The sequence below is a fragment of the Rhineura floridana genome, chromosome 3 (assembly GCF_030035675.1).
Source record: "Rhineura floridana isolate rRhiFlo1 chromosome 3, rRhiFlo1.hap2, whole genome shotgun sequence".
Taxonomy (NCBI): domain Eukaryota; kingdom Metazoa; phylum Chordata; class Lepidosauria; order Squamata; family Rhineuridae; genus Rhineura; species Rhineura floridana.
The window spans coordinates 198976904-199002383 of NC_084482.1; the positions used below are offsets into that span (position 1 = coordinate 198976904).

Sequence of the window (25480 nt, forward strand, 5' to 3'; positions counted from 1 at the left end):
TCTGTCCTTGCAGCGTGGTTTCTAGTTCTGTACGCTTCCGCAACATCTTTCTTTTCCGTTGGTGAATATTCCGGCCGTGCCCCGCCTCCTCTTCTTTCTGGTTGGTCGAAGAGATGCAGGAGTGGGCTTCCTATTGGGCATTTCTGTTGCTATGGCAGCAGTGGGGCGGAGGCGGTTGTAGTGTAAGAACAGGCGGAAGGAAGATGGCGGCGCTGGCTTCGGAGCTACTGCTCTTGAGCGACTCAAGCCGCTTCTGCGCGGATAATCTATTGAGCAGCGAGGACTGGGGTGAGCGGGGGTCGAGGAAGGAAAGACAGACAGAGAGACAGACAGAGGCGTAGACTGTCTAGTTTCCCGAAGGGGTGGGATAAGCTTTCGTAGCCCGGCACCTACTTGTCAGATGCATGAGTGAAGAATCAGACAGGGTGGAGGTACCGTCAACATCCTGGCCGTTCGGTCACAGATCTTAAAAGTCATTAAGCTCAGGAACACAGGAGCTTAACGCCAAAACAATCTCAAGATGGCACATGACTCCAGTTAAACTAAAAGGAATCCAGAATGGGTTGCAGACACTAAAAGAAAAATTTAATAACCATGAAGTGAAATGAGCACAACTACTAATAACAAAGCACACCTTAAGTGGTGCATGCCTGTTTACAATGAGTGCTCCTAGAGTAGGAAGACCAAAGGCGTTACCACTTTTTGGTCTTCTTCAGTGGCCAAATAATACAGAAATTCTTAATTGAAACATTAATCAGGCTTGTTTAAGCACAGGATTCTATCAGTCCTGCAGAAGAAATACCAAACAATCTTAATTCCATTTCGGAAGTTCAAGAAGATCTGAGGGTCTATCAAGAAAACAATGTATACAGCTGGAGGAAACAAAAGCAGGAACATATACCTAGAAAATCTGACTCCTCCTTCAGTCATTCAGAGGCAGAAGGGACAGTCCAGGGGAAAGAACAAGCTGGTACTGTTTCTAGTTTGTCAATAGATTTTATTTTTCTTTGACTCTGTTCTTTCTCACATGTTCTTTTGTTAAGGAAAATCAAACCTTTTGTGTGCTTGTTTAGACTAAATAGAATAACAAAAATGATTGTTGTAATTTTTTTTATTTAAAACCCAATAAAAATAATATAGGATTATGGGGGTGGGTTTACATAGAATTGTGAGTCCCCATCCAGTTTATAACTGTGTGCCTAAGGGATACAGTCTGCTAAATTGGACAAATCAGTTTCCTTTGTCCAGTGAACAATTAAGTGCCTGATTAGCAAAAACAGATGTGTTGTTATGGGAACAAGGATGGCTTCCCCCCCACCTGGCCAGGGGCTTCCTCATCCTGGGGCAAAAAGAGGATTGTGTTGTTAGTCTTCGGGTGAAGCTGAAAGACACACAAAGAGGCCTGTTCTCAGGGACTGAACCCCAAAGCCATACGCTTTGGGAAGCAAGATCTGATGGATTGTTAATGCTGATAACCCCTCTATCTTGCACTTAGGTTGTATATATGTATAAATAAACTGTATATCCTCTAAGACACCACAGTCTTCAGTCACCTTCATTCCAAGGAAACCAAACCCTTCGTAAGCATTGGTACCCCTGGAAGGATTCGGGTGGATATATATATAAAAAGGAAGTAGGCTGTGGCCTACAAAAGCTTATGCCATGATAAAAACAGGTGTTAAAGTGCCACAGACTCTTTGTTGCTGTTTTTCATGGTGACTGAGACACCGCCCCACCTGTGACAAAATGGTTATTGTCTCTGTAAAATGTTTTTATTTATATTTAATATTATGGAGGCTCTTGCCTAGTTCATGTTGACCCATAGGCAATACTACCTCTGGTTATTTTCCATCAAGCCTGGAGCATGAGTTAAGTTTCTTGAAGGTCCTTGGAGAGCCTTGGCAGAGGCCTGGCACGGCCTCAAGGCCAACCACCTGCTGCTACCAAGGCAACCGGTCAGATAAAGGCTGCAGAAGCTTTTGCCAGCTTTCTGTGGGGGTTTGACTTCTGTGGGGGTTTGATTTCTGTGAGAAGAAGCGGCTTTCTGTAGAGTGCTGTTACTGAGTGTTTTCTTGCTAGGAGGAAAGTGAAACTACTTTGTAAGCGTGCATGCCTTAATGTCCGAGTAAAAGGACTCTTAAACTATCTCTTGCCTCTGGAGTTTCTTGACCGTCTCAATCTCAAGTGTAAGCTGTGCTGATCACGCAAACATCCGCAAACACCAACAGGGTTATGGGCCCAGATCCAGCGCATGCTACACGAGAGTAAGAGGCTGGTCTGAACTGAAGGCAGTGTTCCAGAGGGCAGCTTGATTGATCGTGCCAGACAGAGGTGAGCAGAGATGGCTGTCAACATGTCTGGAGGCATGCCGATGGAAAGGCTTACAGAATCTAATTACGCCAGCTGGAAGCTGAGGATGAGAGCTTTCCTGATAAAAGAGGATTTATTTGAGGTGATAGAAGCGGCCCCACCAGCACCACCTCAAGCGGCCTGGAGGCGCAAAGATGAGAAGGCGCAGGCGTTTATTACCCTGGCTCTATCCGATTCTCAACTTTTGTACGTGAGAGATGAACCCTCAGCCAGACGGATGTGGGACGTGTTGCAGGCCCTTCATGTGCAGCAGACAGCGGGATCTAAGCTGTGTCTGGCAAGACGGCTGTACCAGATGCGTTTCACGGATGAGTGCACTATGACTGAGCATCTCACGGAATTCCGGCGCTTATTCGCTGAGTTAGAGGATAGAGGGATGGAACATAGTATTCTTCAAAAAGTTTATATCGTTCTGGCTTCACTGGATGAAACTTGGAACAATCTCGTCATGGCGATGGAGGCCATGCCCGATGGGGGGTTAAATCTGGACTTTATTGAAGAAAAATTGACCCAGGAATGGCAGAGACGACAAGAGAAGAAAAAGACTGAGCTGCAAGCTGTCAAAAGTAAGCAGGCAAGCTTCAAAGAGCAGCAGGGCACTAAAACGTGTTATTTTTGTGGAGCGCGTGGGCACATTCAAAGGTACTGTGCAGTCAAGCGAAAAAATAGAGACGGAGGCTGGAAGCAGAGCAGCGTGAACTTTGTCAGTACAGAAAAGCCTCGGATTATTGAGACGGATTGGGTGATTGACAGTGGTGCGTCGCATACACTCGTTAAGGACATGAGTTTGTTTCACACATCTACAGCTGTGCAGGACTCTGTGCTATTAGCAGATGGTTCCAAAAGAGTCGTGAAGGCACGAGGGACGTTGAAATTACGTAAGATTGGCATTATTACAGATGTTTTGTATGTCCCTGAATTGTCTAACAATATCCTGTCAGTCAGAAAATTAACCAATATTGGGTTTAATGTGGTGTTTGAAAAGGACAAATGTTTTGTGAAAAGAGGGGGTGAGGTATGCATGCAAGGAAGCCTGAAAGATGCACAGTTCGTTATACAGAGCAATCAGGCAGGGTGTGCTGCGTTCGGTGCTGAGGCGCAGACACATAAAGGCTGTGTGCATGATTGGCACAAAAGGCTGGGGCATGCAAATTACGAAACAATTAAGAAAACCCCGAGTCATAGTGAAAACATGCATTTGACAGATTGTGGTCAGTTGATTGATTGTGATGCCTGCCATAAAGCTAAAATGACAATTGCACTCATAAACAGGGAGGCTGAAAGCATGACAGCTGCTCCCTACCAGCTCATTCATGTAGATTTATCAGGGCCAATACAGGCTTCACAAGGAGGTGCGAAGTATTTTATGGTGGTGGTAGATGATGTTTCGAGATTCACTCATGTTTATTTGCTGAAACAGAAGGATGAGGCAGAACAGAAGCTGCGTTTGTTTATAAAGAAGATTGAAACACAGCATCAAGTTACTGTGAAAGCGATACGCTCAGACCAGGGAGGGGAATTCACAGGCAAGGCATTAAATGAATTCCTGGAAAGTAAAGGAATTGAACAGCATTTCACAGCTCCATTTTCTCCGTTCAGTAACGGAATTGCGGAGAGAAAAAACAGGGTGCTTCAGGAAGCTTTGAGAGCCATGTTAGGTGATTCCAGTCTAGCACACTCTTTCTGGGCAGAGTGTATTTTGTATGCAAATTACATACACAACAGGGTGTTGCACAGTGCAATGGAATGTCTCCATATGAAAAGCTTACTGGAAGAAAACCTAGGGTGCAGCATATAGAGAGATTTGGAGCCCGCTGCTGGGTTCACATTCCACAGAGAAAAAGACGTGGCAAACTGGCACCCAGAGCACAGGAAGGGTTTGTGCTGGGTTTCCAGAATGCGTATTACAGAGTGTGGATCCCACAAACACAGCAGGTTGTTCTGAGCAGAAGCATTAAAGTCTCAGACAAGCCTTGGGATCATAGACAAACAGTTATACTCGATGGGTCAGACGAAACGCCAACACAAGGGGTAAAAGTGGAAGGAACACAAATTCCACTGAAGGATGCATTAAATGAACTAATTGGGGGCAAACATAAAACAAAGAAACGTAAGGCTGACGATCTGACATATCCTGAGCAAGCTGTGCCAGGAACAAGCACAGGTGGTGGTGCAGTGGGAGCCGAAGCTCCAGTTCCCTTAAGACGCTCTGAAAGAGCTAACATTGGGAAGCCGCCTGACAGATTTACAGTGGGTGTAGTCAGCGGCCCGGGTATGAGTAAAACAATAGAGATGGATGCAGAAACTTTGTATCTGACCTGTGTACAACCAAAGTTTGATTAATAAAGTTTGAGCTGTGTGAACTGTAAATTGAAAACGTAATGTATGCAATGTACTGTAATGTAACTGGAGACTAAAATGTATTACTGGATGCATATGTATGTAAAAATGTACTGTAGAAATGTACTGCTGAAATATAAATGTAGTGTGCAGTCTTGATGGAAAAGGTGGGAGCTGTTGACCCATAGGCAATACTACCTCTGGTTATTTTCCATCAAGCCTGAAAGCCTGGAGCATGAGTTAAGTTTCTTGAAGGTCCTTGGAGAGCCTTGGCAGAGGCCTGGCACGGCCTCAAGGCCAACCACCTGCTGCTACCAAGGCAACCAGTCAGATAAAGGCTGCAGAAGCTTTTGCCAGCTTTCTGTGGGGGTTTGACTTCTGTGGGGGTTTGATTTCTGTGAGAAGAAGCGGCTTTCTGTAGAGTGCTGTTACTGAGTGTTTTCTTGCTAGGGGGAAAGTGAAACTACTTCGTAAGTGTGCATGCCTTAATGTCCGAGTAAAAGGACTCTTAAACTATCTCTTGCCTCTGGAGTTTCTTGACCGTCTCAATCTCAAGTGTAAGCTGTGCTGATCACGCAAACATCCGCAAACACCAACAGTTCAGTCGTCTTTACAGCTTTTGCAGCTTGTTGGACCCAAATGAGGCCTTTTGGTCCAAAGAAAGTGGATGGAACCAGGGTTAAGGACTTGCGAGGGCCATAAATAAATGAATAGGCCCTTTAAGGCCGGGTATAATTTTTCAATAAACAAACACACCAACAAACAAATACTGGGAAACAGGAACAAAGCCCCACAGAATCATGGATATTGTAGTATGACACAGCAGATAGGTGGGGGAGTCCTGAGCTGCAGCTGCTGTTGTAACAGAGTCCATCATGTAAGCCTCACAGCCCGCCCTCCCCCCCCTCCGTTTACACCTATGCAGATAGCTACTAGTTGGGGAAAGGGGGGTAGGACTTATTTGGAGTGGGCGGAGCATGGCTGGCAAGGAAGGGGGCTACGGGGGTGGGGCTAAAAAGGCAAAGAGGCAGGTGAGTGACTAGGTGGGGGAGGATCAGATTGTCCCTCTGTCCCCCTTTGACAACTGTAACAGGTGCATGATAGGTAAGTGTGGAGCAGGTGCTATAGCCCTCTGCATCTTCTGGAGGGATTTGCCTGTTGAATGTCTACCTGTCATGTATCTGTTGAAGTGGACTCTAATCCAAGGATGGGGAAATTTTGGCTCTTCAGATGTTGTTGGACTACAACTCCCATCATTCTCAATCAATGGCTTTGCTGGCTGGGGTTGATGTGAGTTGCAGCCACAGGTTCCCCATTCCTGGCTTGTGACATCAAATCACTATTATTCCTTTATTCAGAATATTTCTAGCCCACCTTTCTGGGCACATTGCGTCTAGTCTTTATAAAATACCACAAGACTTCCTGTGCTTTGTTTTGTTTTTACCTGTCATGAACTGGTTGAAGCTAAAGGGGCCTACTGTGAGGGAAAGGCCTTTTTGGGTGTGGTCTTTATTATATTTAACAAAATACATTGTTTAAACAACAGCAGTGAAAAGAAAAATGTACATGCTGTAAAACAAGGAGAAAATCTTGACAACATCACAGTAGATTCAGTCCAGCTGGGAAAGACACACCCATTTGCATTAACTAAGAGTGAGTTGCTTATGTAGCTAATCAGCAGACTCTATAATTCCAAAAGCAAGGTGGTGCAAGGCACATACACCTACAGATGGTAGTGTTAGGTATGGCTTGTAGGTGAAAGAAAGGGGTGGAAAGCATTTCTGTTAGCTGCCCCACAGATTGTACCTTTCTGGTCTCCCCACAGATGCAGGTCTCTACAGCTGCCTGGATGACGATGGAGATGTGGCAGCTGAACTTTTCCCTTGCCTTGAACGCAGCATTGTGGATGGCGGATGTGCTCATTCTATGGTGAGAGCAGCCGTCTTTCAAATGTCTTCCAAGGAAAGGCATTCAGTTTCCTGTAACTTACTTTATTTTTATTTATTGAACTGAATTTATATACGGCTTTCTAGAACAGAAGACCTCTAAGCTGTTTATTATAAACCCATCTGATTGGAGGATGCTCTCCTCATCTCTTCAAATCTCCTTTTCTTTTTATTTTCCTCATTCCCCACTACTTTATATTAACCCTGAATTAACTTTATATTGAGGCCCTGCTCACTTTCATTCCTGCTGCTTCATCTTCTGTATTAAGAGTGCATGTGCATGCACAATTGTGCTTATGTGGGGTACATGATGGCTTGAGCTGGATTTGCATCTGGGAAAAATCAGGCTACAGAGAGAGAGAGAAGGGAAGCAGCGGTCACTTCATTGACTTTGTGAAGACACCAGCAGCTTCTGGTTTCTCTGCTGCACGAATTGTTTTTATTTCAGCTGGTCATTATAAGAACTTTGTAACATTAAGGACTGATGTCTGAGTTTGCATTTTTCCTCCTCCCTCCCACTCCTTTTTTCCTTTTGTGTTGTATCATTTAGCTTGTAAACCTGAGAACAGGGACTGTCTCATTACTGATTTTTGTAAGCCACTCTGGAAACCTTTTTTGACTAAAGAGTTGGGAAGGTGCTTCCACTAAATAAGTACGCGTACACACGTGCAACCAATTTTGTTTTCTGTCCTTCCTCTCTGGGTAGCAGTTCAGTGATGGGTTTGACCTTGACATGGAAACAACGCCCCCGGACCCGCCTTGGGATCTGCTGCAAGACTCTCTCTTCCCAGGTGAGTACCGTTATGAGGAGGCCATTAAGAACTTGGTATGTAGACCTTTGTGTAAATGTGGAGAACCATTGGCCTCCAGATGTTGCTGAATTGCAGCTCTCATCAGCCCTAGCAAGCATGGCCAGTGGACAGCGATGATGGGAGTTGTAGTTCAGCAACATCTGGAGAGTCTGATGTTCCCCATATCTGGGTGTGTATGCGGTAGGCTGGAATCTGTATGGCTTAGACACGTGTATGGCAAAGAAGCCCATATTAGAGTTGTCTGTCTTCTTGGATTAATGCAAAAAAACAATGTAAACCCCACTCACTGGATGTCCATGCTTTGCATGCATAAGATTCTAGGTCTGATCCTCAGTCCCTCCAGTTTAAAAAGGTCTCAGTGAAACATTGGAGAGCCACTGCCAGTCAGAGTTGTGAATATTGAACTAGGTGGAACCAATGGACCACTTGGTAGGGAGATTCCTTTCTTGCAGGTGTGGGGGGGGGGAGAGGGCTGTTGCTTTCATGCCCTCCTAATGGGTTTTCCAGAGGCATCAAACCGACCACTGTTGGCCAGCAGGTTAGATGGATCTGTGATCTGATCCAGACAGGGAGGTTTATTTTATTTCTGAGCCTCAGGATATTTTGAGCAGTGATATTACTTGCCTAGAAGTAACATGGGGCAATCTTTCCATTCTGGACTGCCTAGTCCAAGTGTCTGTGGACATAATGTTTTTCATGTTTAATATCAGCAGTTAGCAGCTGAACTGGCTGGGGGGCAGAGCAGCCGAATGGGTGAGAAGCCATATTGCTTTCAGCTTCTCCCTTCCCCCCTTGCCGGACTTCTCCCAGCTGAAGCTGAAAGCCACAGAAGAACCTGCAACTTGTTTTCTTCCTGAAGATTTCTTGGCTAGGATTAAACTGCTCCTTTTTGCCACTGGACGGCAGTAAGGGGCCAACTAGCAGCCATCTGAGGGCCAGATTTGGCTTCAGGGCAACAAGGAACTTTCCCTCAACTTAGAACCTCTCTGACCAATACCTGTCGAACTTTTATTTTCAGTACAACCCTCCTGAAGGGTGCGGGAGAGGAGATCATTTTAAGTGGCTGTTTTCTTGGCTGTACTGGCTGGGTGAAAGTGTGTTAGCAATTTGTCTATCTTCTTCCTTTAGAACTCCAGGTGAAGTCAGAGCCGGTCTCCCCTGCTTCATCTCATTGCTCTGATTCGTCGGCGGTGTCGTCTTCTTCTTCCTCCTCTTCCTCATCATGTGATCTCCCAGGGCAGGTAAGCTTGCCGGATCTCTTTATACAATAGAATCTTGTTCCCCTGTCTTTAAGCTCTTGTGTTCAAATCTGTGCTTTTCTCTCGCAGGCCGCTGGGCCAGATTATGTGATGGGAGTGAAGACTGAGCACCCTCCAACCCCTCCGTGCATGTTTGGAGATGTTCTTTCACCCCCCTTTGGCACTGTGCACATCAGCATAGTCCCGGCTCCTGAAACAGGTATGTAGCAGATGAGAGCAAGGGTAGAAATATTGAGGGCCTAGGGAAGCAAATTCAGCTAAATATGAGAGTCCTGTGACAAAAAAATTGCCCAGTTAATTTAAACCAGGGGTAGGCAACTTGGTGCCTTCAACTCCCATGAGCCCTAGCCAGCATGATGGGAGTTGTAGTCCAACATCTAGAGGGCAGCACGTTGACTGCCTCTGGTTTAAATCAATGTTTCACGTGTTCTTTTGTCTCAGGAGCCTCATCTCATCCTCCAGAGCTCCTTCTTGCCAGCAATATGTTACCCTTCCTGGCATTAGCTGCATGTGCAGATTTTATTGCGCCCAAGTTGACCTTTTGCTCCCCTCTCTCTCTCCCCCCCTCTCCCCCCTCTCTGAAGCAGACTGTTCATTGAAATACTAGTTAAGACAGTTACATTGCTGACGTGCCAGCAGCTCACTGGAGGGCAAAACAGAACGTGGGGGTTGGACTCCATGGCCTTGTAGGCCCCTTCTAATTCTACTGTTCTATGATCTTTAAAAAATAAAGGTGTTTTTCTTTTCTTTAAAAATTGCCTTAACAATATTGATGTCTTTTTTATTATTTGCTCTTGATAATCTGTAAGCTGCTTTAGACATATATTACATAGACAAGCAGGGTAAAATTGTTAGATTTGATTTTAAAATAAATGTTGTGAGAGTAGATGGATGTCAATTTGGGACACTTGGTTGAAGCTCTGATTACGCAAAGAAATCTTCTAGGGAAGAGTTTGGTTCATAGCACCCTACTTTGAACCCAGCTTCTAAGTCAGGGATGGGGAATTCTGGGCCTTGGAGCCATGTTTTGCCCCCTAGGTCTCTCTGTCTGGCACTTGGGACTCTCCCCCTTTCTAGCTGCATCTCCTCTCCCCGGACCACGTCCTCCTTGAGTGTGTTTGACTGGCTGGAATATGTCCTTGAACTCTGATAACGCTTCTTGCTTGTCTGGAGGAAGGATATAGAGGAGTGAGCGTGTAGACTAGTCTGCTGTACAAAGAACAAAAATTCACATTGTATCTGACTCTGCCCACTACTTTGGTCCTCAGTTTCCCTCCCGTTCCATTCTGCTTGAATAAAGGGAGTGATAGGAGGATCTGCCATTTCTCACTTGCTTACTCTTCTCCTCCCTCCCACTTCATTTCATACATGGCGAGCTTCTCCCATTCAGAGTGACCCATCCATTAAGTTAATTTCTGACTAAGACTTTTGGACCTTAAGAAAAGAGAGTGCCTGCTGCTCCATTGATTAGCTCATTCTGTTTCAGGGAAACCAGCAACTCCTAACAAAGCTGAGAACATTCTTAGTCGGAAGCCCCTCATTCAGCCAAAGCCAGTTGTGGTGACCACTGTCCCAGTGCAGCCAACGGCCCCTTCCAGTCAGACCATCTTATTGCAGCCTGTACCTGTCACCCAGTCACAGACTATCAACCCAGGAATTTCAGGTAATGATTGTGCTGGCTGGGGGGCTGGTGGGAGTTGTAGTTCAAAACATCTGGAAGGCAGCACATTGGGGAACACTGACAGAGAGGGGTTCGTGTAATTATGGCCTCCTTGAATCCAGGTTCTAAGTGCAGTTCAGCATGCTGTACTAGGCACACACAAGTCCTGGTTTTCAGGTGTCCTTCATGTTTTAAAATGCTTTAAATCACAGGTTACCAATGTGGCGCACAGGGGCACCCTTGAGGACTTCCTTGGGGACCCACCCGGCCACTGAACCATCCCCTCTACTTCCCCCTTGGACATGAGGTAGCGAGAGCGGTTGCTTTTTTCTCCCTTGAGAAATATATAGAGCTGAATTAGGAAGTTGGAAGCGTGACTTTCCCACTTCTTTGAGCTCTATGTGCTTTTCACGGCTCACTAATTCTATTGGATCTGACTTTTTCCTTCAGCAAGTGAGGTGTATGTGTGTGCCCTTTTTCTGTAGCTTGTGTGGAGGCTGATCTAAGGGTGGGCCGAGACAGGTGACCGGGTGTTTGTCCACAGCACTTGCTCAAAAATCCAAATGTGTCCACAGGGCTGAAAAGGCTGACAACCTTTGTTTTAAATGTTTTCATTGATTTTATTTTTGTATTGTTTTGCTGCTTTGCTGCCCTGGGCTCCTTTGGGGAAGAAGGGCATGACAGAAATTTAATAATAGAGGAAAACAATTTTGGTTGGGCTCAGCGGAGGAGAGACCTTTTCTTGTGGGGCAAAGACTACAGTGTATGTGCAGCAAGCATGGATTGACGTGGCTTTGCCTTTGCTTTTTTTGTCTCAGTTCCAGCACAGGGTGTTGTGATTTCCCAGTCTGAACTGCTGCATCTCCCTGTGTCGGGGCTGATCAAAGTTCAGTCCCCTGTGAAGGAAAGTCTTCCAGCCAAACCATCTCCCTCTCCCCCCAAACCGGAAGCCAAAACTATTGTCCCTGCACCAACGCAAATAGGACCCTGCAACCAAGAGATTGATGTAAGTCATGTATTTTTAGTAAGAACTCATGGTTCTCTTCTCTCTGCTATTCTGAGACTTCTCAGTCCGGTCCTGGGACCTCTCCTGAACATATCACTGCAGGGGACATGGTTGACATGGCTGAACACTCTGTCTTCCAGCAATGTCTAGTCAAAGGGAGGGTTTTGCCAGTAATATCCACGCCGTTGTGTCCAAACATGGAGATATTGCCACCAGTGGCTGTTTGATAAATCTGTCTGCTGTACATGTTAGACACTTGTTTAATGGTAATGGCTGCAGCAACATTATGTGGCAAGGAATTCCTTATATTAACTTTGTAGAAAATTTGACCTTCATCTTGTCTTATACCAGAAGCCTCCGATTTCAATGCCTGAATCTCATTCAGTTGCTCAATTTACAGCAGGGGTGGGGAAACCTGTGGCCCTCCAGTAGTTGTTGGGTGCCAGCTCCCATCAGCCCTAGCCAGCATGCTCTGTGGTCAGGGATGATGGGAGCTGTAGTCCAAAAATATCTGGAAGGCTGCAAGATCTCCGTTTCTGTTTTCAAGCATCGCTGTGTGTAAATAACCTTTTCTCTTGCTAATTCTTGAAGATCAAGGTACTTAAACGGCAGCAGCGAATGATTAAGAACCGTGAGTCAGCCTGCCAATCACGGCGAAAAAAGAAGGAATATCTGCAAGGGTTGGAGTCCCAGCTGCGGGAGGCCCTGACAGAGAACGAGCGACTGCGGCGAGAGAATGTTCTCCTCCGCCGTCGATTGGATTGTGTCCTGAACGAGGTGAGTGCATGCTGGTCAGACTTGTGGCTTTGTTAAGGAAATGTGTTCTCGTTTACCCCCATGTCTTGTATGTATGATATCCACATTTCAGCAAACCTGTTGGACGCCATCCAGCAAAGTAGTTCCGTTATGCCTTAGGCTGACTTATGCCTGTGCAAAGAAACTTCCTCTCCCTACACCCTCATCTGTTTGGGGGTTCCTGCAACCCTCTGGAGCAGATTTGGGGAGGATGCACATGAAATCCTGATGTTCAGCATTCTGTGGCTACTGAGCTGGCATGAGCTGGGTTTTTTTTTTTTTAGTATTTCTGTGAACCTTGGGGTTCCCTCAAGCAAGCAGAAACCTCTCTCTAGTTTCTCAGGGGTCCCGTTTTCACTCTGATCCTGTTGGCGCTCACCACCTGAAGTTTGCTGTTAGTGATAATGGTATTGCTCTGAGTACTACAGAAGTCACTGTGGCCCAAGAAGCTCTGCCTGGCTGCCTCTTAACATTTGTTGTGGTTGTTGCATGTATACACCAAGAGTTGTATTCAATGCTAGTCCTACTCAGAGAAAACCCATTGAAATTAATAGACATGGCTAACTTAGGTTCATTCATTTCAGTGGGCCTCTTTTGAGTAGGACTTATCTGAATACAGCCTCAAGTTCCGTCTGTATAAGAACGGGGTTGGCATCATCGTACAAGAGCAGGCTTAGCGCCAGTGGGCAGCCAGGTTGGTCATGGGCCTGAGGGCTCCTGTGGCTCAGAAGGGCCCCTGCCTAAATCTATAGGCTGGAGCTGAGAAGATGGAGCTCTGTGATCTGCACCAGTGTCGGGTTGTGGGTTGTGATTTGCAGCCTGGGGTAAGGGGTTGACACCTCCAAGATGGCAGCGGGGGTGCCAACCCCTTACCCCAGGCTGCAAATCATGCCTCATGACCTGATGCAGGGGCAGAGCATGGAGTAGGAGCTCTCCTAGACAACACCCTCCCATGCAGCGGATGCAGGCTTAAACAGGCCCAGCTGCCCCACCTCTCATTTTGCCACATCAGCGTGCACATAGGCGTGGGTGCACAGCACATGACGACGCAGGAGGTGGTGCAGCTGGGCCTATCTAAGTTTGCACTGGCTGCATGAGATGTGTGTGATAGTGCCCGAGGGCCCCCTCATGCCTGGCGCTGGCCTTGTACAAGAGCCAGTGTGCATGATGCTCCCAGTGTGTGATTTTCCCTCTGCCTGTTCTGTTCCTCCCTGCAGGAAGAGATAAGGGATGGTGGTGGTGGTGGGATCTCCTTCTGTTCTTCTGGGGACCTGGCAGGATAAGACTTCCTACTTTCCTGTATCGGTCTTCCCTTCAGTAGTCGGTGAATGAGGTGTTGAGCTCTTCATACTTGCTGAAATGTATCACTTCGGCCTCTCATAATACTACTGATCTTGCCATCACTCTTCTGTAGAGGGGCCATTATTTATTTTGGGTTTAACATTTATATACCACCCTTCATGATAGATTCCAGGGCAGTTTACAGTATGAAAGAAAAGCCATACAATATACAGTATATTAAAACACAACAATGAAACTAAAGCAGCAGTTTTATAGTGCTTACTACCAGTAAAATGAGGTGGCTTTGCCAGTTTTATTGCAGTGGCACAGCGGTTAATTTGTCCGTTGTTTTATGAAGAACAGCATATTCTCTTTCAAAAGAATTGGTGTTTGGTTCAGTTTGTCTTGAAACCTTTAATAATGCAACTTGGATGCAGGCTGTTAATGAAAAACAGCTCTCCCCCTTTTGAATGGCAGCAGCCTTTGACTGGATGTGTTCCTGTTTGGCTCCTTTCCATGTGAGATGTGCCATGCAGGTATAATGACGCTAGGATCCAATATGGAATCTCAAGTGTTTACAATCCCATTACAAGGACAGTGAGACTTCTAAATGATCTCCGCCATGCCCCTTCTATGATGAGCTTCCGCCGGGCCTTGAAGACCTGGCTGTTCAGGCAGGCTTTTGGGGTGGGTTAGGTTTTTACTGTTATGGTTTTAAATTTGAATGTTTTAATGTATTGTTTTTTTATCTTGTACGTCGCCCAGAGTGGCTGGACAACCAGCCAGATGGGCAACTAATAAATTTAATAAATAAATAAATAAATAAATACAAAAACGGGCAAAGTTTGTCTCGTGTGTCCCCCTGTAGAACCGTGAGCTGAAATTTTGCTCTGGGAACCGCAAAGTTGTCTGTGTCATGGTTGTGCTGCTTTTCATAGCCTTCAACTTTGGGCCTGTCAGGTGAGTCTTTGGAATCTATTCTTGCCCTTAGTTAATAAGCAACCTTGTTAGTTGATCCTTGTCTTGAAGACTTTGAATCTGGAAAAGCCCCAGAGAATTTAGTTTCACTCGCAGACGGAGCAGGTGTAAATGAAGTTGGCATGTGTAGGCTTGCTGGATATTGAGCTAAACCCAGCAGACCTGTTAGGGAAGTATTTTCTCTGGGATGAACCTGTTTCTGGGAAGACGATGACCTGCTTACTGAATCTATTCCTACAGGGCTAGAGTCTTGAAATCCCACATTTGTTGTTGTTTCAGCTCTTCGTTTTCGCATTGTGTTTGGAAAAGAGCTGCATGCCGTGGCTCATAGTTCCTAATCTTGTGTACATTTCTGCTCTGCAGACCTACCTCTTAAAACTTTATGGCCTTTTGGCCCCTGCCATTATGCCACTTATTGTCCCATACACATGTATGTGCATCTGCCAACTGTGGAGAACACTTGATTATTTCATTTTTCTTCTATGTATTTATTAAATTTCAATCCTGCCCTTCCTTTCAAAGGAGCCCAGGGCAGCAAACAAAAATGAAGTAAAACAATACAGTTCAAAATAAAACTAAAAAACCTATTTCAAACGTTAAAAAGCAGTAATACATCTTTAAGGGTTGTGTGCAATGTTAATGCTGCGTAACTCATCCATCAGCACGAGGATTTACGCTTGTGCAATGGAACGTTTCCCCCTCCTGCCCCCGTGCGCTCCTTTAATCTGTTCTGGGGTTTCCCCCAATCCTCTGGAACACAAAGAGAACAGAGAGAAGGGGAGTTCAATTCTGCAAGTGTAAGTCCTTGTGCTGACAGAACAAGTTCAAGTGCATCCAACAAAGTGGGGCTCTAGTCCACAAATTTTATGCCACAATTCATCTTTTAAAAATGCCACTCAGTTCTCTCATTTTTACACGGATATGGCCATATATCTGCTTTGTCTTCTGTGGCCTTTCACATCTGTGTTACATCTAATTGTCTGTGTCTTCCTACTCTGGGCTATCCCAGGAAGATGGCAGACATAAGGAAGCTGGGTCATCTCTTCACGTGCTTTTCTCTCCAACAGTTGGGGTAGATTGAGGAGGAAACGTGGCATGTTGGACAGTAACCTCTGAGATGCGGCGGGCTTGAGTTGGTGTAAGGAGGCTTCACTTCATTGCTTATTAGGCTTTCTGATGGGACACTTTTGATGGGTCTCCTATGCCCCTGGAGGTTCTGTTACCCTTTCCTGGGGACCAAGCCTATAATGTGGCAGGCCCTGTCTTGTGAAACTCCGTGCCAACAGAAGTTCACCAGGAGTTGACCCCTGGGTTTTTTAAGGTGTCTTTTAAAAACCGTATTGTTCATACAGGCCTTTGGAACATGATTTTTTAAAAATTACATAATTCTTACTATTGTGTTTTTATGTTTTATGCCTCCTTGTTAAATTTTCTATGAATGTGGACTTTATAATTTTTTAAGACATTATTTAAATACAGTAGGGCCCCGCTTATACGGCGGGTTAGGGACCAGGCCCCCGCCGTAAAGCGGAAATCGCCGTAAAGCAGAACCCATTGACTATAATGGGCCGCGTCGTGCAAAAATGACCAAAAATGTCGCAAAATGCCGTAAAATCGCAAAATTGGCTTTAAAACGGGGAATTTCCCCGAATTGAAAGCCGCCACATCAGCAGAACGCCGCAAAATGGAACGCCGGTAAGCGGGGCTCTACTGTATTGATAAAGTAAACTCCAATCCCTGGTAATGTACCTCAGGAACCTCCAGGGAACTGATTCTACTTTTCCATCCCTCCAGCATCAGTGAGCATAAGGTGGCTGACGGGGACCTGCCCAAGCAGGACATGGAGTCTGGCCCAGGTCGGAGGCACCTTCTAGGCATAGCAGAGGAGGCTCATGACATTCCAGAGGAGGAGCAGGAGGAACAGCAAGAGGAGGCCCCAGCCAGGGCGGGAAAGGCACAATTCCGGTAAATTTGGATGCTGGGTGGAGAAATAACAAGGCGGTGAGGAGCAGGACCTGCCCGCCGTGCGTCTCTCCATTAAATTATTTTGGGGGCCTGAACAGCCAGAAAGAAACCATTGGCCACATTTGAATGCTATGTTAAGACACGGGTGGGAATCCTCGGACTTGAGGGGGGGGAATGTGGCCTCTCTACGCTGGCTCTTTAGACTCTGTCCAGGCCACGCCTCCTCCTTAGGCCATACTTCTCGCCTTCCCTGCTCCACATCCTCCCCGAGTGCTTTTGTGATTTCTTGAACTGCGACAATGTCATTTCATTTCATTTGGGTCACCTGAATGCAGGAAGGGGGGTTAGCATGTGCATGTGTGTATGAATAGGTGTGGCGTAACACAAAATTACAAAGTAGTCATGGCAAAGCTTTTCCATAATTTCCATACTACAGAAGGCTTTTCCAGCTGTGAAAGGTACAAGAACCCTGTTTTGCTCCAATGCCAACCCTAAACCAAAGCCTCACAACTCACTTAGTAATCATAGCTCTGACTCATTGGTTAGTAACACTGACAGGCGAGAGCAGCCAGGCTGGCTCATTTCACATAAATTGCTTAGAGAGCACCTGCATGTTTTGCTTCATAATTTTCTTTCTAGGATGGCTAGAGAGACATTAAAAAAAGAAAAAAGCTCAGATTCTGGGCTACCTGTTGAGGTCCCTACTGAAGGCCTTTGTGGGCGCCAGGTTGTCAACCCCTGGTTTTGCTTGATGTGAATGAAGCTCGCTTCCTCCCAGGTTTGTGTGCTTTCCCCACCCCCTGTCCTCTCTCCCATGTGGCTGGGAGGAAGAGTTGAGAAGTTTTGCTTTTAGTTCTTTGTCATGTCCTCTGTGGTCAGTGCCATCTGTGGGTAGTTTCAAACAAGCCAACTTCAAACTGTGGTTTCTGAAGCTGAAACTGACCGTTGTTAGTGTGCATCACAGTTCCTGGTTTAGACAGCCCTGGGAAGTTGGAGTTCGCTAAAAGCACAAGCCAAAGCTTTAAACTCCTTTGCTGCATGGAGAAGCACATGAGTCTGGGAAGAGGCTAAACAACGTTTAAGCATGGGCCTTGTCTTCTAAGTTACAACATTTTCCCTGTCTGATCATGTGAAGGGGAATTATTAATAAATCAATGTATGTGCTTGCTTGCTTGTGCAGGCTATTTGTGAGGTTGATGTAATGCTTCAGGGCAAGCAGCTATTTACAAATCTTACAAGGCGCTTGATCTTTTTAGCCCATAACTGTCTATTGATTCCTTCTGGGCTGAAGCCTCTTTGAATATTCATGTTTCGTTTCCCCTGCATTCCACCCTCCTCCCTGCCCCCTCCCTGAAGGAACCTGTCGGCTCCCTTCTCTGACATGAAGGACCTGATGCTGAGGGACTTGGACAAGTTGTTCCTCGCTTCAGATTGCCGCCAGTTCAATCGTACTGAATCTCTCAGGTAGGTCATGGTGGGAGGAGAAGTTGTGGCTGAGCATTTCTGGAGGTTTTGCCTGCATGGAGGCTTTTGGGGGGGTAGTAAGACCCGGAAACATGGTGGGTGACCCTCTGCTTGCCTGCTTTTCCATCTACAGGCTGGCCGACGAGCTGAGCGGCTGGGTCCGCCGACATCAGATCAACCGGAGGAAACCCTCACAGTCTCGCAAAACAGCACCAGCCAGCCAGGTGTGACATGATGCGGCCTGTGGCTCAGACAGGGAAATAGGAGTACAGTATTAATAACTACCAGGGTCTAGAGAGGGGATTCCAAAATCTTGTTGTGGTTTGCCAAAAGGTGAGAGGTGTTAAGGACTCTCTTGCCGCCAGCCTTTACCCATCCCTGCCTTCCATCTGTGCGTTCTCATTTCAGGACAAACTGCAGAAGAAGCCTCCCAGCCCCTCCCACTATGTGCCTGCCAGTCCCCCCAGGCACCCTGAGAGGTAAGCGGCTCCTGCACTGAATCCTGTCTGAGATAGATTGCCTCTCTGCCTTTTCATTGTGGGGCCTCTTTTTGGAATCTGTTTTCCTCACTCAGAATACCCTGACCCTGTAAGCCACATATCTTCCAGTATATGGGATTGTAATGAGTCCTGTTTTGTTGGAGTGACTCTCTGGAGGCAGCCAGAGAGAGAGAGGTGGGACTGCAATGTTTCACTCCTCTCCAAATTTTCCCTGTCCTGTTGTTTGCTGCAAGGTCTCTGTAACAAAAAAATAGTTCCTAAGCTTGCTTTTTTTCCTCCTTCCACTCAATCTCTTTTCCTTTTGTGTCACGTATCAGGGACTGTCTTCTCATTTAAATTTGTAAGCCATTCAGGGAGGCTTTTTTAGCAGGAAAGCAGGATGATAATGCTCTTAATAATGATGCCCTGCAGCTGGATCAGGCCAAAGGCCCATCTAGTCCAACATCCTGTTCTCACAGTGGCCAACCAGACGCCCATGTGGGAAGCCCTCAAGCAGAATCTGGATGCAACCGCACTATTCCCACTGCAGTTCCCAGCAGCTGGTATTCAGAGACATATGCCTAACAGTGTACGCCTGCTTTTTGGCATTCCGTTTCTCGGTGTTCCCCTAATATGGCGTTTTTCAATTACAGTAGGGCCCCACTCATATGGCGCTTGTTCCACTTTTTTGGCGTCTTTCAGGTATCGGGCGCCATTTTATTGTCGGTGTTCCACTTTTTGGCAATTTTTGCTTTTCGGCGGGGGTCTGGAACCTCACCCGCCGTATGAGTGGGGCCCTACTGTATTAGAGTTTCTAATTTGGTCTTTCTACACAACCTCTCTTTCTCTCTTTGTGGCCTTCCATTGAGGGCACACAGGAAGTAACATGGCCGGTCATTATGTTTCCATTTATTACTCAGTGGCGGCAGAAATACCAAGAGAGAACTTGGGTCTTTTGATAGTTAGTTCACACATGCAATACCACAGACAAAACTTATGTATTGCTTCTGTGCAAACCTTTTATATAGGTGGCCTGGGAACCTGTGGCCCTCCAAATGTTGCTGTACTCCAACTCCCATCACCCCTGACCACTGGCCATGCTGATGGATGTGGAAGGCCACAGGTTCTGCACTTCTACTTTATATACATGGTCAACTTGCACATTCAGCTGCTGGTAATCCAGTATAGCGAAGAAAAGCGATTTGCATGTCTGGGTGAACTAGTATTGTTCCTGTTGTGTGGACAGGGAAGAGCTGAGCTTGAAGGAGTGTGACTGGCCCAGGGCCCCTTGTGGAGGGCACTGCAGAGGTAGCATTGAGCTCCCTGCATCCAAGACATTGGCTCACCTGCTGTTGCCTTCCCTGACTTAAAGTGGGGGCCTGCCTTGCGCACACACCTCCCTATAGGCCCAGTAGATTTTCCTTCCAGCCAGAAGGAGGGAAGAGTATTTGGTAATCATCTGCGCTCCTCATTATTGCCATACTTGTCCTTCCTCCTCAAACCTTCCCACCTTCACTTTCTTATAGGCAGAGTTCCTGATCTGAGCTTATTTTCTTATAAGGAAGCCTTTACTCCCAAGCAGAATATCCTTCCTGAGTTGCATTCAGTGAAGTCATTACATGGGCAGAATGACGTCCGCTCACTAATGGAATTTCTCCTCCTTTTCCTTCACATGCTCCCAGATCTCTACTCTGAGGGTTTACCCAAGCCTCCAGAGCAGATTTGGAAGGGGAGGTTTTGTGGTACCGGCTGAACGTTTTTCAGCCCACTGCTCCTGGCTCAGGAGTAAGTTGAGCCACGGCACCAGGAGCTTGATGCTCCTCTCCTTCTAGGGCAGCTACTAGGAAGCCGCGGCAGCCTGCCACTGTTCTCTCTGCATCTCATTCACACCATAAATTAGCTCCTCACCTATTTGCTCTTTCCTCTCAACCCCTGTAGACTCCATTCCTGTGTCCTGTGACAGTAATGTGGTAGAGACAGCTCCTCTATTCGCAAAAAAGCCAACCCCTATCTCCTCCTCCTCTGTGTTTCCAGGGATTCCCTGAGTCAGCTGCAGGTGTATCGGCACACCGACCGCACCGAATACGACTTTATGGATGCAATAGATCGGCGCGAGGATACCTTCTACGTGGTGTCCTTCCGCAGGGTGAGTGACGAGTAGCTCCAATGTTGTGGAACCACAGAGAAGGTTGCGTGGACTCTGTAATAATGCTTTTATTTATTAAGACCAACTCAAAGTTCACAACGTGGTGCCCTTTGTTCTCCAAGCCTGTGGCTCCTGTACAAAAAAAGAGAGAGAAGTCAGCAATGGAGACTTAAGTAGGGTGTAGATATGCCTTGTGCAGAAGATTATAGAAACTGGGATAGAGAAGAAAATGGAGCCTCTGTTGAAATACATGAAATGGGTGGCTCTGTAGATGTTGCTGAACTGAATTGTATTCAGCTGTGTTTACTCTGTCGCTCATCTCTCTTCTCTTCCCCACCCTTGCCTCCCTGTGTTGAATTTTAGATTGTAAACTCTTTGGGGTCAAGGAGCTGTCTTTTTGTTAATCTGTAAAAGTGCCACGCTCACAGAGGGTAATATAATATGGTAATATAAGAAGTGTTAAACAACTATTGCCCAGTGGCAAATATCCCCTTTTTGGGTAAGGTGCTTGAGAAGGTGATGGCGGTCCAACTTCAAGCATGTTTGGATCTGTTCCAATCTGGCTTCAGACCTAGCCATGGCACTGAAATTGCCTTGGTCACCCTGGTTGATGACCTTTGTCAGGAGAGAGATAGGGGGATGGCAGCCCTGCTTGTTCTCCTTGATCTTTCAGCGGGTGTTGATACTGTTGACCACAATATCTTTCCGGAATGTCTCGAGGAGGTGGGGGTTGGGGTCACTGTGCTTCAGTGGTTCTGCTCATATCTCCAGAGCCGCTTCCAAAAAGTAGTTATGGGAGGCTACTGTTCAGCACCATGGGAATTATCCTGTGGTGTTCTGCAGGGTTCCATCTTTGCCCCCATGCTATTTAACATTTATATGAAGCCACTGGGAGTTGACATCAGAAGATGTGGAGTGAGGTGCCACCAATATGCAGATGTCAACTCTATCTCTCTATTCCATCTGAATAAGGAGAGGCAGTTGAAGTGTTGAACTGGTGCTTGGAGGCAGTGATGGACTGGAGGTGGGCCAATAAATTGAGACTGAATCCTGAAAAGACAGAGGTGTTATGTATCCGGAGTTCTCATGGCGAGGAGGTGGGAAGATGGCCTGTTCTGGATGGGGTTGCTCTTTCCTTGAAGGAACAAATCCACAGACTGGGGGTATTCCTTGATCCAACACTGTCACTGGAGGTTCAGCTGGCCTCAGTGGTTAGGAGTGCCTTTTCCCAGCTCTGGCTAGTTTGCCAGCTTCAGCCTCTTTTGGACAGAGAAGACTTTGCCATAGGGCTCTATGCTCTGGTAACTTCCAGACTGGATTATAGCAATGTGCTCTATGTGGGGCTGCCCTTGAAGACTACTCGGAAACTTGCAACCGGTCCAAAATGCAGCAGCCAGATTACTGGTGGGGATTCCTTTTTGAACTCATATAACCCCTGTTATAAAACAGCTGCATTGGTTGCCAGTTCATTTCCAGACCCAGTGCAAGGTACTCATGTTAGTGTTTAAAGCCCTAAATGACTTAGGTCTCAAATATCTGAAACACCGCCTCCTTCCCTACAGACCCTCTCGGATGTTGAGATCAGCAGAAGGAGCTCTTTTGGTAGTTCCGCCACACTCAGAAGTTCAGGTGGTGGCGGGCCAGGAGAGGGCATTCTCTGTGGCAGCCCCTAAGCTATGGAACTCCCTCCCAACTGTGGTGCGTCAGGCAAATTCACTGTACAGCTTTCAACGAATGCTGAAGACGTACCTCTTTATCCTGACCTTCAACATCTGAGATGTATATTTTTAGGACCCACTCTGTTTTCTGTTACGTTTAGGTTATTTTTAACTGTTTTAAATTATGTGTTTTAAAATGGTTGTAACCTGCCCTGGGACCTCTGGGAGAAGGGCAGGTGGTGGTAATAATAATATTTTCTCTCTCTCTTTTTTGAAATCTTAGGATCACTTACTGCTGCCTGCCATCAGCCACAACAAAACATCTCGCCCTAAAATGTCACTGGTGATGCCAGCCATGGCCCTCAATGGTAAAATAAATAAATGTGTGGGTAGAATTGAGGGACACGCACGCACACACGTACACACACACGTTAAAATGTATGATTCCTTACCCACCCTTTGCTGTAAGGTCCCAGGGTGGGTTACAACAATATACCACTGGTGGGAAACCTGTGGCTCTCCAGATTTGGTGGGGCTACACCTACCATCATCCCTGACCGTTGGCCATGTTGGCTGGGGCTGATGGGATTTGAAGTCCAGCAACATCAGAAGATGCCACAGATTCCCCACCCCTGCAATAGTTATAAAAACAGGGACAATTCCCTCTTTCACCCCAGAGGCATTTGGGTTTCATTGCTGGTTTTCTTTTCTCCTCCAGAGAGTCTGTACAATTCCTCCCTGGGCTACGAGGTGATGATGCAGATAGACTGTGAGGTGATGGACACCCGCGTCATCCACATCAAGAGCTCCACGGTGCCCCCCTTCCTGAAGCGGCAAGACCCCATCCGTGACAACCGCACCCACCCTTCTCCAGCCTTTTCCGGGAGAGCGACGACCCGTGCAGCTCTGCGGTCCCACCGGCCCACTTTGACCTCGGGCAGGCGGCACCCACATCGCACCCTGTACCTCGGGGAGCACGGAGGAGGCTAGCCTGACCCTCTGGAAGGGTATAAAGAAAGCCCCAACTACACTGGGGAAGAGGACACAGTCCTGGCAACGGTGCTACTCCCACCAGGGAAGCGGACATCCCCCCTTAGTGGAACCCTGCCTGTGTTGAGGAATGGACAATACCACTTCTGCTAGCTGGTACCCACTCTGTGGAGTGGCTGGGCCGTACCTCCTCAGAGATGTTCCTCTTCTTGGGAGGGTCCTTATCTAATATTGCTGCTGCTTCCAGGATGGGTCAGTAGGGATTTCTTCCTGCGTCTAGGGGTGCTGGGTCGTGCCCATGGCCACCTTTCCCCCCTTGCAGCCAGATCTCTATGCCTCAGCATGGCCCTGATGAGACTTTCTGTGTGTCTCTGCTGCTCCCTAGCGGCTGAGACGATGAAATCTGTGCATTTGTAAATGAGGGAGAGTGAGAAGGGGTGCCTTTAAACTGCTGTCTGCAATTGTACGTGTGTGTGTATGAGAGAGGGAAAGGGAAATCTACGAAGTGGAGAGAGTGAATGTGTATATATGTATATGGGTGGATGTACTCCTCTCCCAGTTACTCTGATGGAACTTAGACCTGCCCCTTTGGATCCTCCTTGTCTCCCCCCCCCCCCCCCGGCAAAATTGTGTTTTTTAAAAAATGAACAATAGCTACAAATAAACATAATGTGTGACCTGACCTTTTTCTCTTTGTTTTTCGTTCTGGTTTGGAACCACTATTATACAGACAACTCATAAGAGCCCAACAGGAGAGCTGGACCCAAATAAAAAAACTTTGCATGCTATTGCTAGTAACTGATGCTGAGGTAGTTCTATTATAAAAGAAACAACCCGAACACAGCATGAACCAGAGAGGTTAGAGCAATATTGTGCTTGGTTAAGCCAGTTTTGTCTTCAGTTGCAAAATACCACCATCCCTCTGAGGAAAAGCTGAGTGATTTTATATCAAACCTACCTCTGCTTTTTATTACTGTTGTTTCAAATCTCAATATTTGTGAAGCTGCAATTGTGTGGCAGCGCCTGTTCTCTGGAACTCCCTGCCTATTGATAGTAGGCAAGCTCCTTTGCTGACTTGTTTTCACTGCCAATTAAAGCTTTTTTCATTTAGGCAAGCCTGTCCAGACATGTAATTTTGTTAAGTATATTTGTGTTGAAGCTACTGATTTTCATCTGTATTTTCATAATGTTATGTCTGCTGTCGTTTTGAAGTCTGTTGATTTTTATCTGTATTTTCTTATGAATATTTTCTATTTTATGTAAAGCACTTAGTGTTTTTTAAATTGTGATATATAAATCTTGTTAAATAAAAATAAATACAATTGCACTGTCGGGTTTCAAAATTACCCTGGTAGTGGGAGAAATCAAGATATCTCTTTTGAAATGAAAAAGCTGGTGATCAGGTGGACCCTTGGTTGGGGTAGGGACGGGCAGGGGAATATGGGCTAGTTGCATGGCCATCCAGAGCATTTCCAGATGCCTCCAGTTGCATGTATGGGGAGAGGGGCAGGTGGAAGCCATGTTGCAAGAGAAGGCCTGTGAGAACAGGAGATGAAGGCTGCCAGTAGAACAGTGGCAAGCTGAAGCAGTTGAACAGATTTCCCAACAACTAATTTGAACTGTCTTCTGGACTTAATAAGCAGGAATTATAATTTAATACTGTCCCCAGATGTTGTTGGACTACAGTTCCCATCATTCCTGACCATTGGCCATGCTGGCTGGGGCTGATGGGAGTTGTAGTCCAAGAAAATCTGGGGACCCAAAGGTTGGGAATGGTTGCACATAGTGTAGAGGTGCCCATTGGCTCTACAGTGTGTTTAAGTGATCATGACTGCGCAGTATTCCTAAAACTATCAATAGGGCTGTATGTACTTAACGTGGGCTTCAGATCGCTCATCTACCCGCATTTGGATCGGTGACGGCAATTCCTCACTGCATGCATGGTGGAACTCAATAGGTTCCTGAATGCTGTGGAGGATTTTCCAGAAGCGAAAGCTGATGTTTCTATCAAGCCCCTGGTTTTGCTGTGGAAAGGCAAGATGGGGGTGGTTGCCACAATAGCTCCTGAGTGAGTGGAGTGGCTTCTTAGTATTCTGAGGAGCTAATGACCATAAAGTAAGTTAGGCACAGACTAGATCATGTGTCTCACTCTGAGGTCCAGCCATTGCTTAGTGCACATAATCATGTCTACCACAGGGCAGGGCAGGCGCCAAAGAAACAGAGCCTGAATCGCAGCAAGACTGAGGCACTGTGCGCGAACAGTTCCCATGTCAGAGAAATTGGCCAATTGCCTGTGCTAGACGCATTTGCGCTCCCCCTGAAGGAGCAGGT

General features: G+C 46.5%; 1 protein-coding gene across 3 annotated transcripts; it reads left to right on the forward strand.

Moving 5' to 3' along the window:
- Positions 1–2: 2 nt before the first annotated feature.
- ATF6B (activating transcription factor 6 beta) lies at positions 3–24400 on the forward strand. Of its 3 annotated transcripts, none has more exons than XM_061619454.1 (16): positions 3–288; positions 6536–6639; positions 7363–7447; positions 8597–8709; positions 8797–8926; positions 10214–10390; positions 11206–11393; positions 11985–12170; positions 14338–14429; positions 16242–16412; positions 17769–17876; positions 18010–18100; positions 18285–18355; positions 20390–20501; positions 22443–22527; positions 22878–24400. In XM_061619454.1, the coding sequence occupies exons 1-16, from the start codon at positions 114–116 to the stop codon at positions 23147–23149; spliced, it is 2160 nt and encodes a 719-aa protein (XP_061475438.1). In that variant the 5' UTR covers positions 3–113; the 3' UTR covers positions 23150–24400. The 3 variants fall into 3 exon arrangements, with proteins under 3 accessions (XP_061475438.1, XP_061475439.1, XP_061475441.1); XM_061619455.1 differs by having other exon boundaries at positions 144–288; positions 7366–7447; positions 22878–24399; XM_061619457.1 differs by lacking the exon at positions 3–288 and adding an exon at positions 5874–6452.
- Positions 24401–25480: the final 1080 nt, after the last annotated feature.

Excerpts from the sequence above, each read along its gene's own strand:
- ATF6B (XM_061619454.1), top strand. The coding sequence starts at position 114 with ATGCAGGAGTGGGCTTCCTATTGGGCATTTCTGTTGCTATGGCAGCAG. Across the intron at positions 12,171-14,337 it reads TGGATTGTGTCCTGAACGAG|AACCGTGAGCTGAAATTTTG; the intron begins GTGAGTGCATGC and ends GTCCCCCTGTAG. Across the intron at positions 18,101-18,284 it reads AAACAGCACCAGCCAGCCAG|GACAAACTGCAGAAGAAGCC; the intron begins GTGTGACATGAT and ends TTCTCATTTCAG.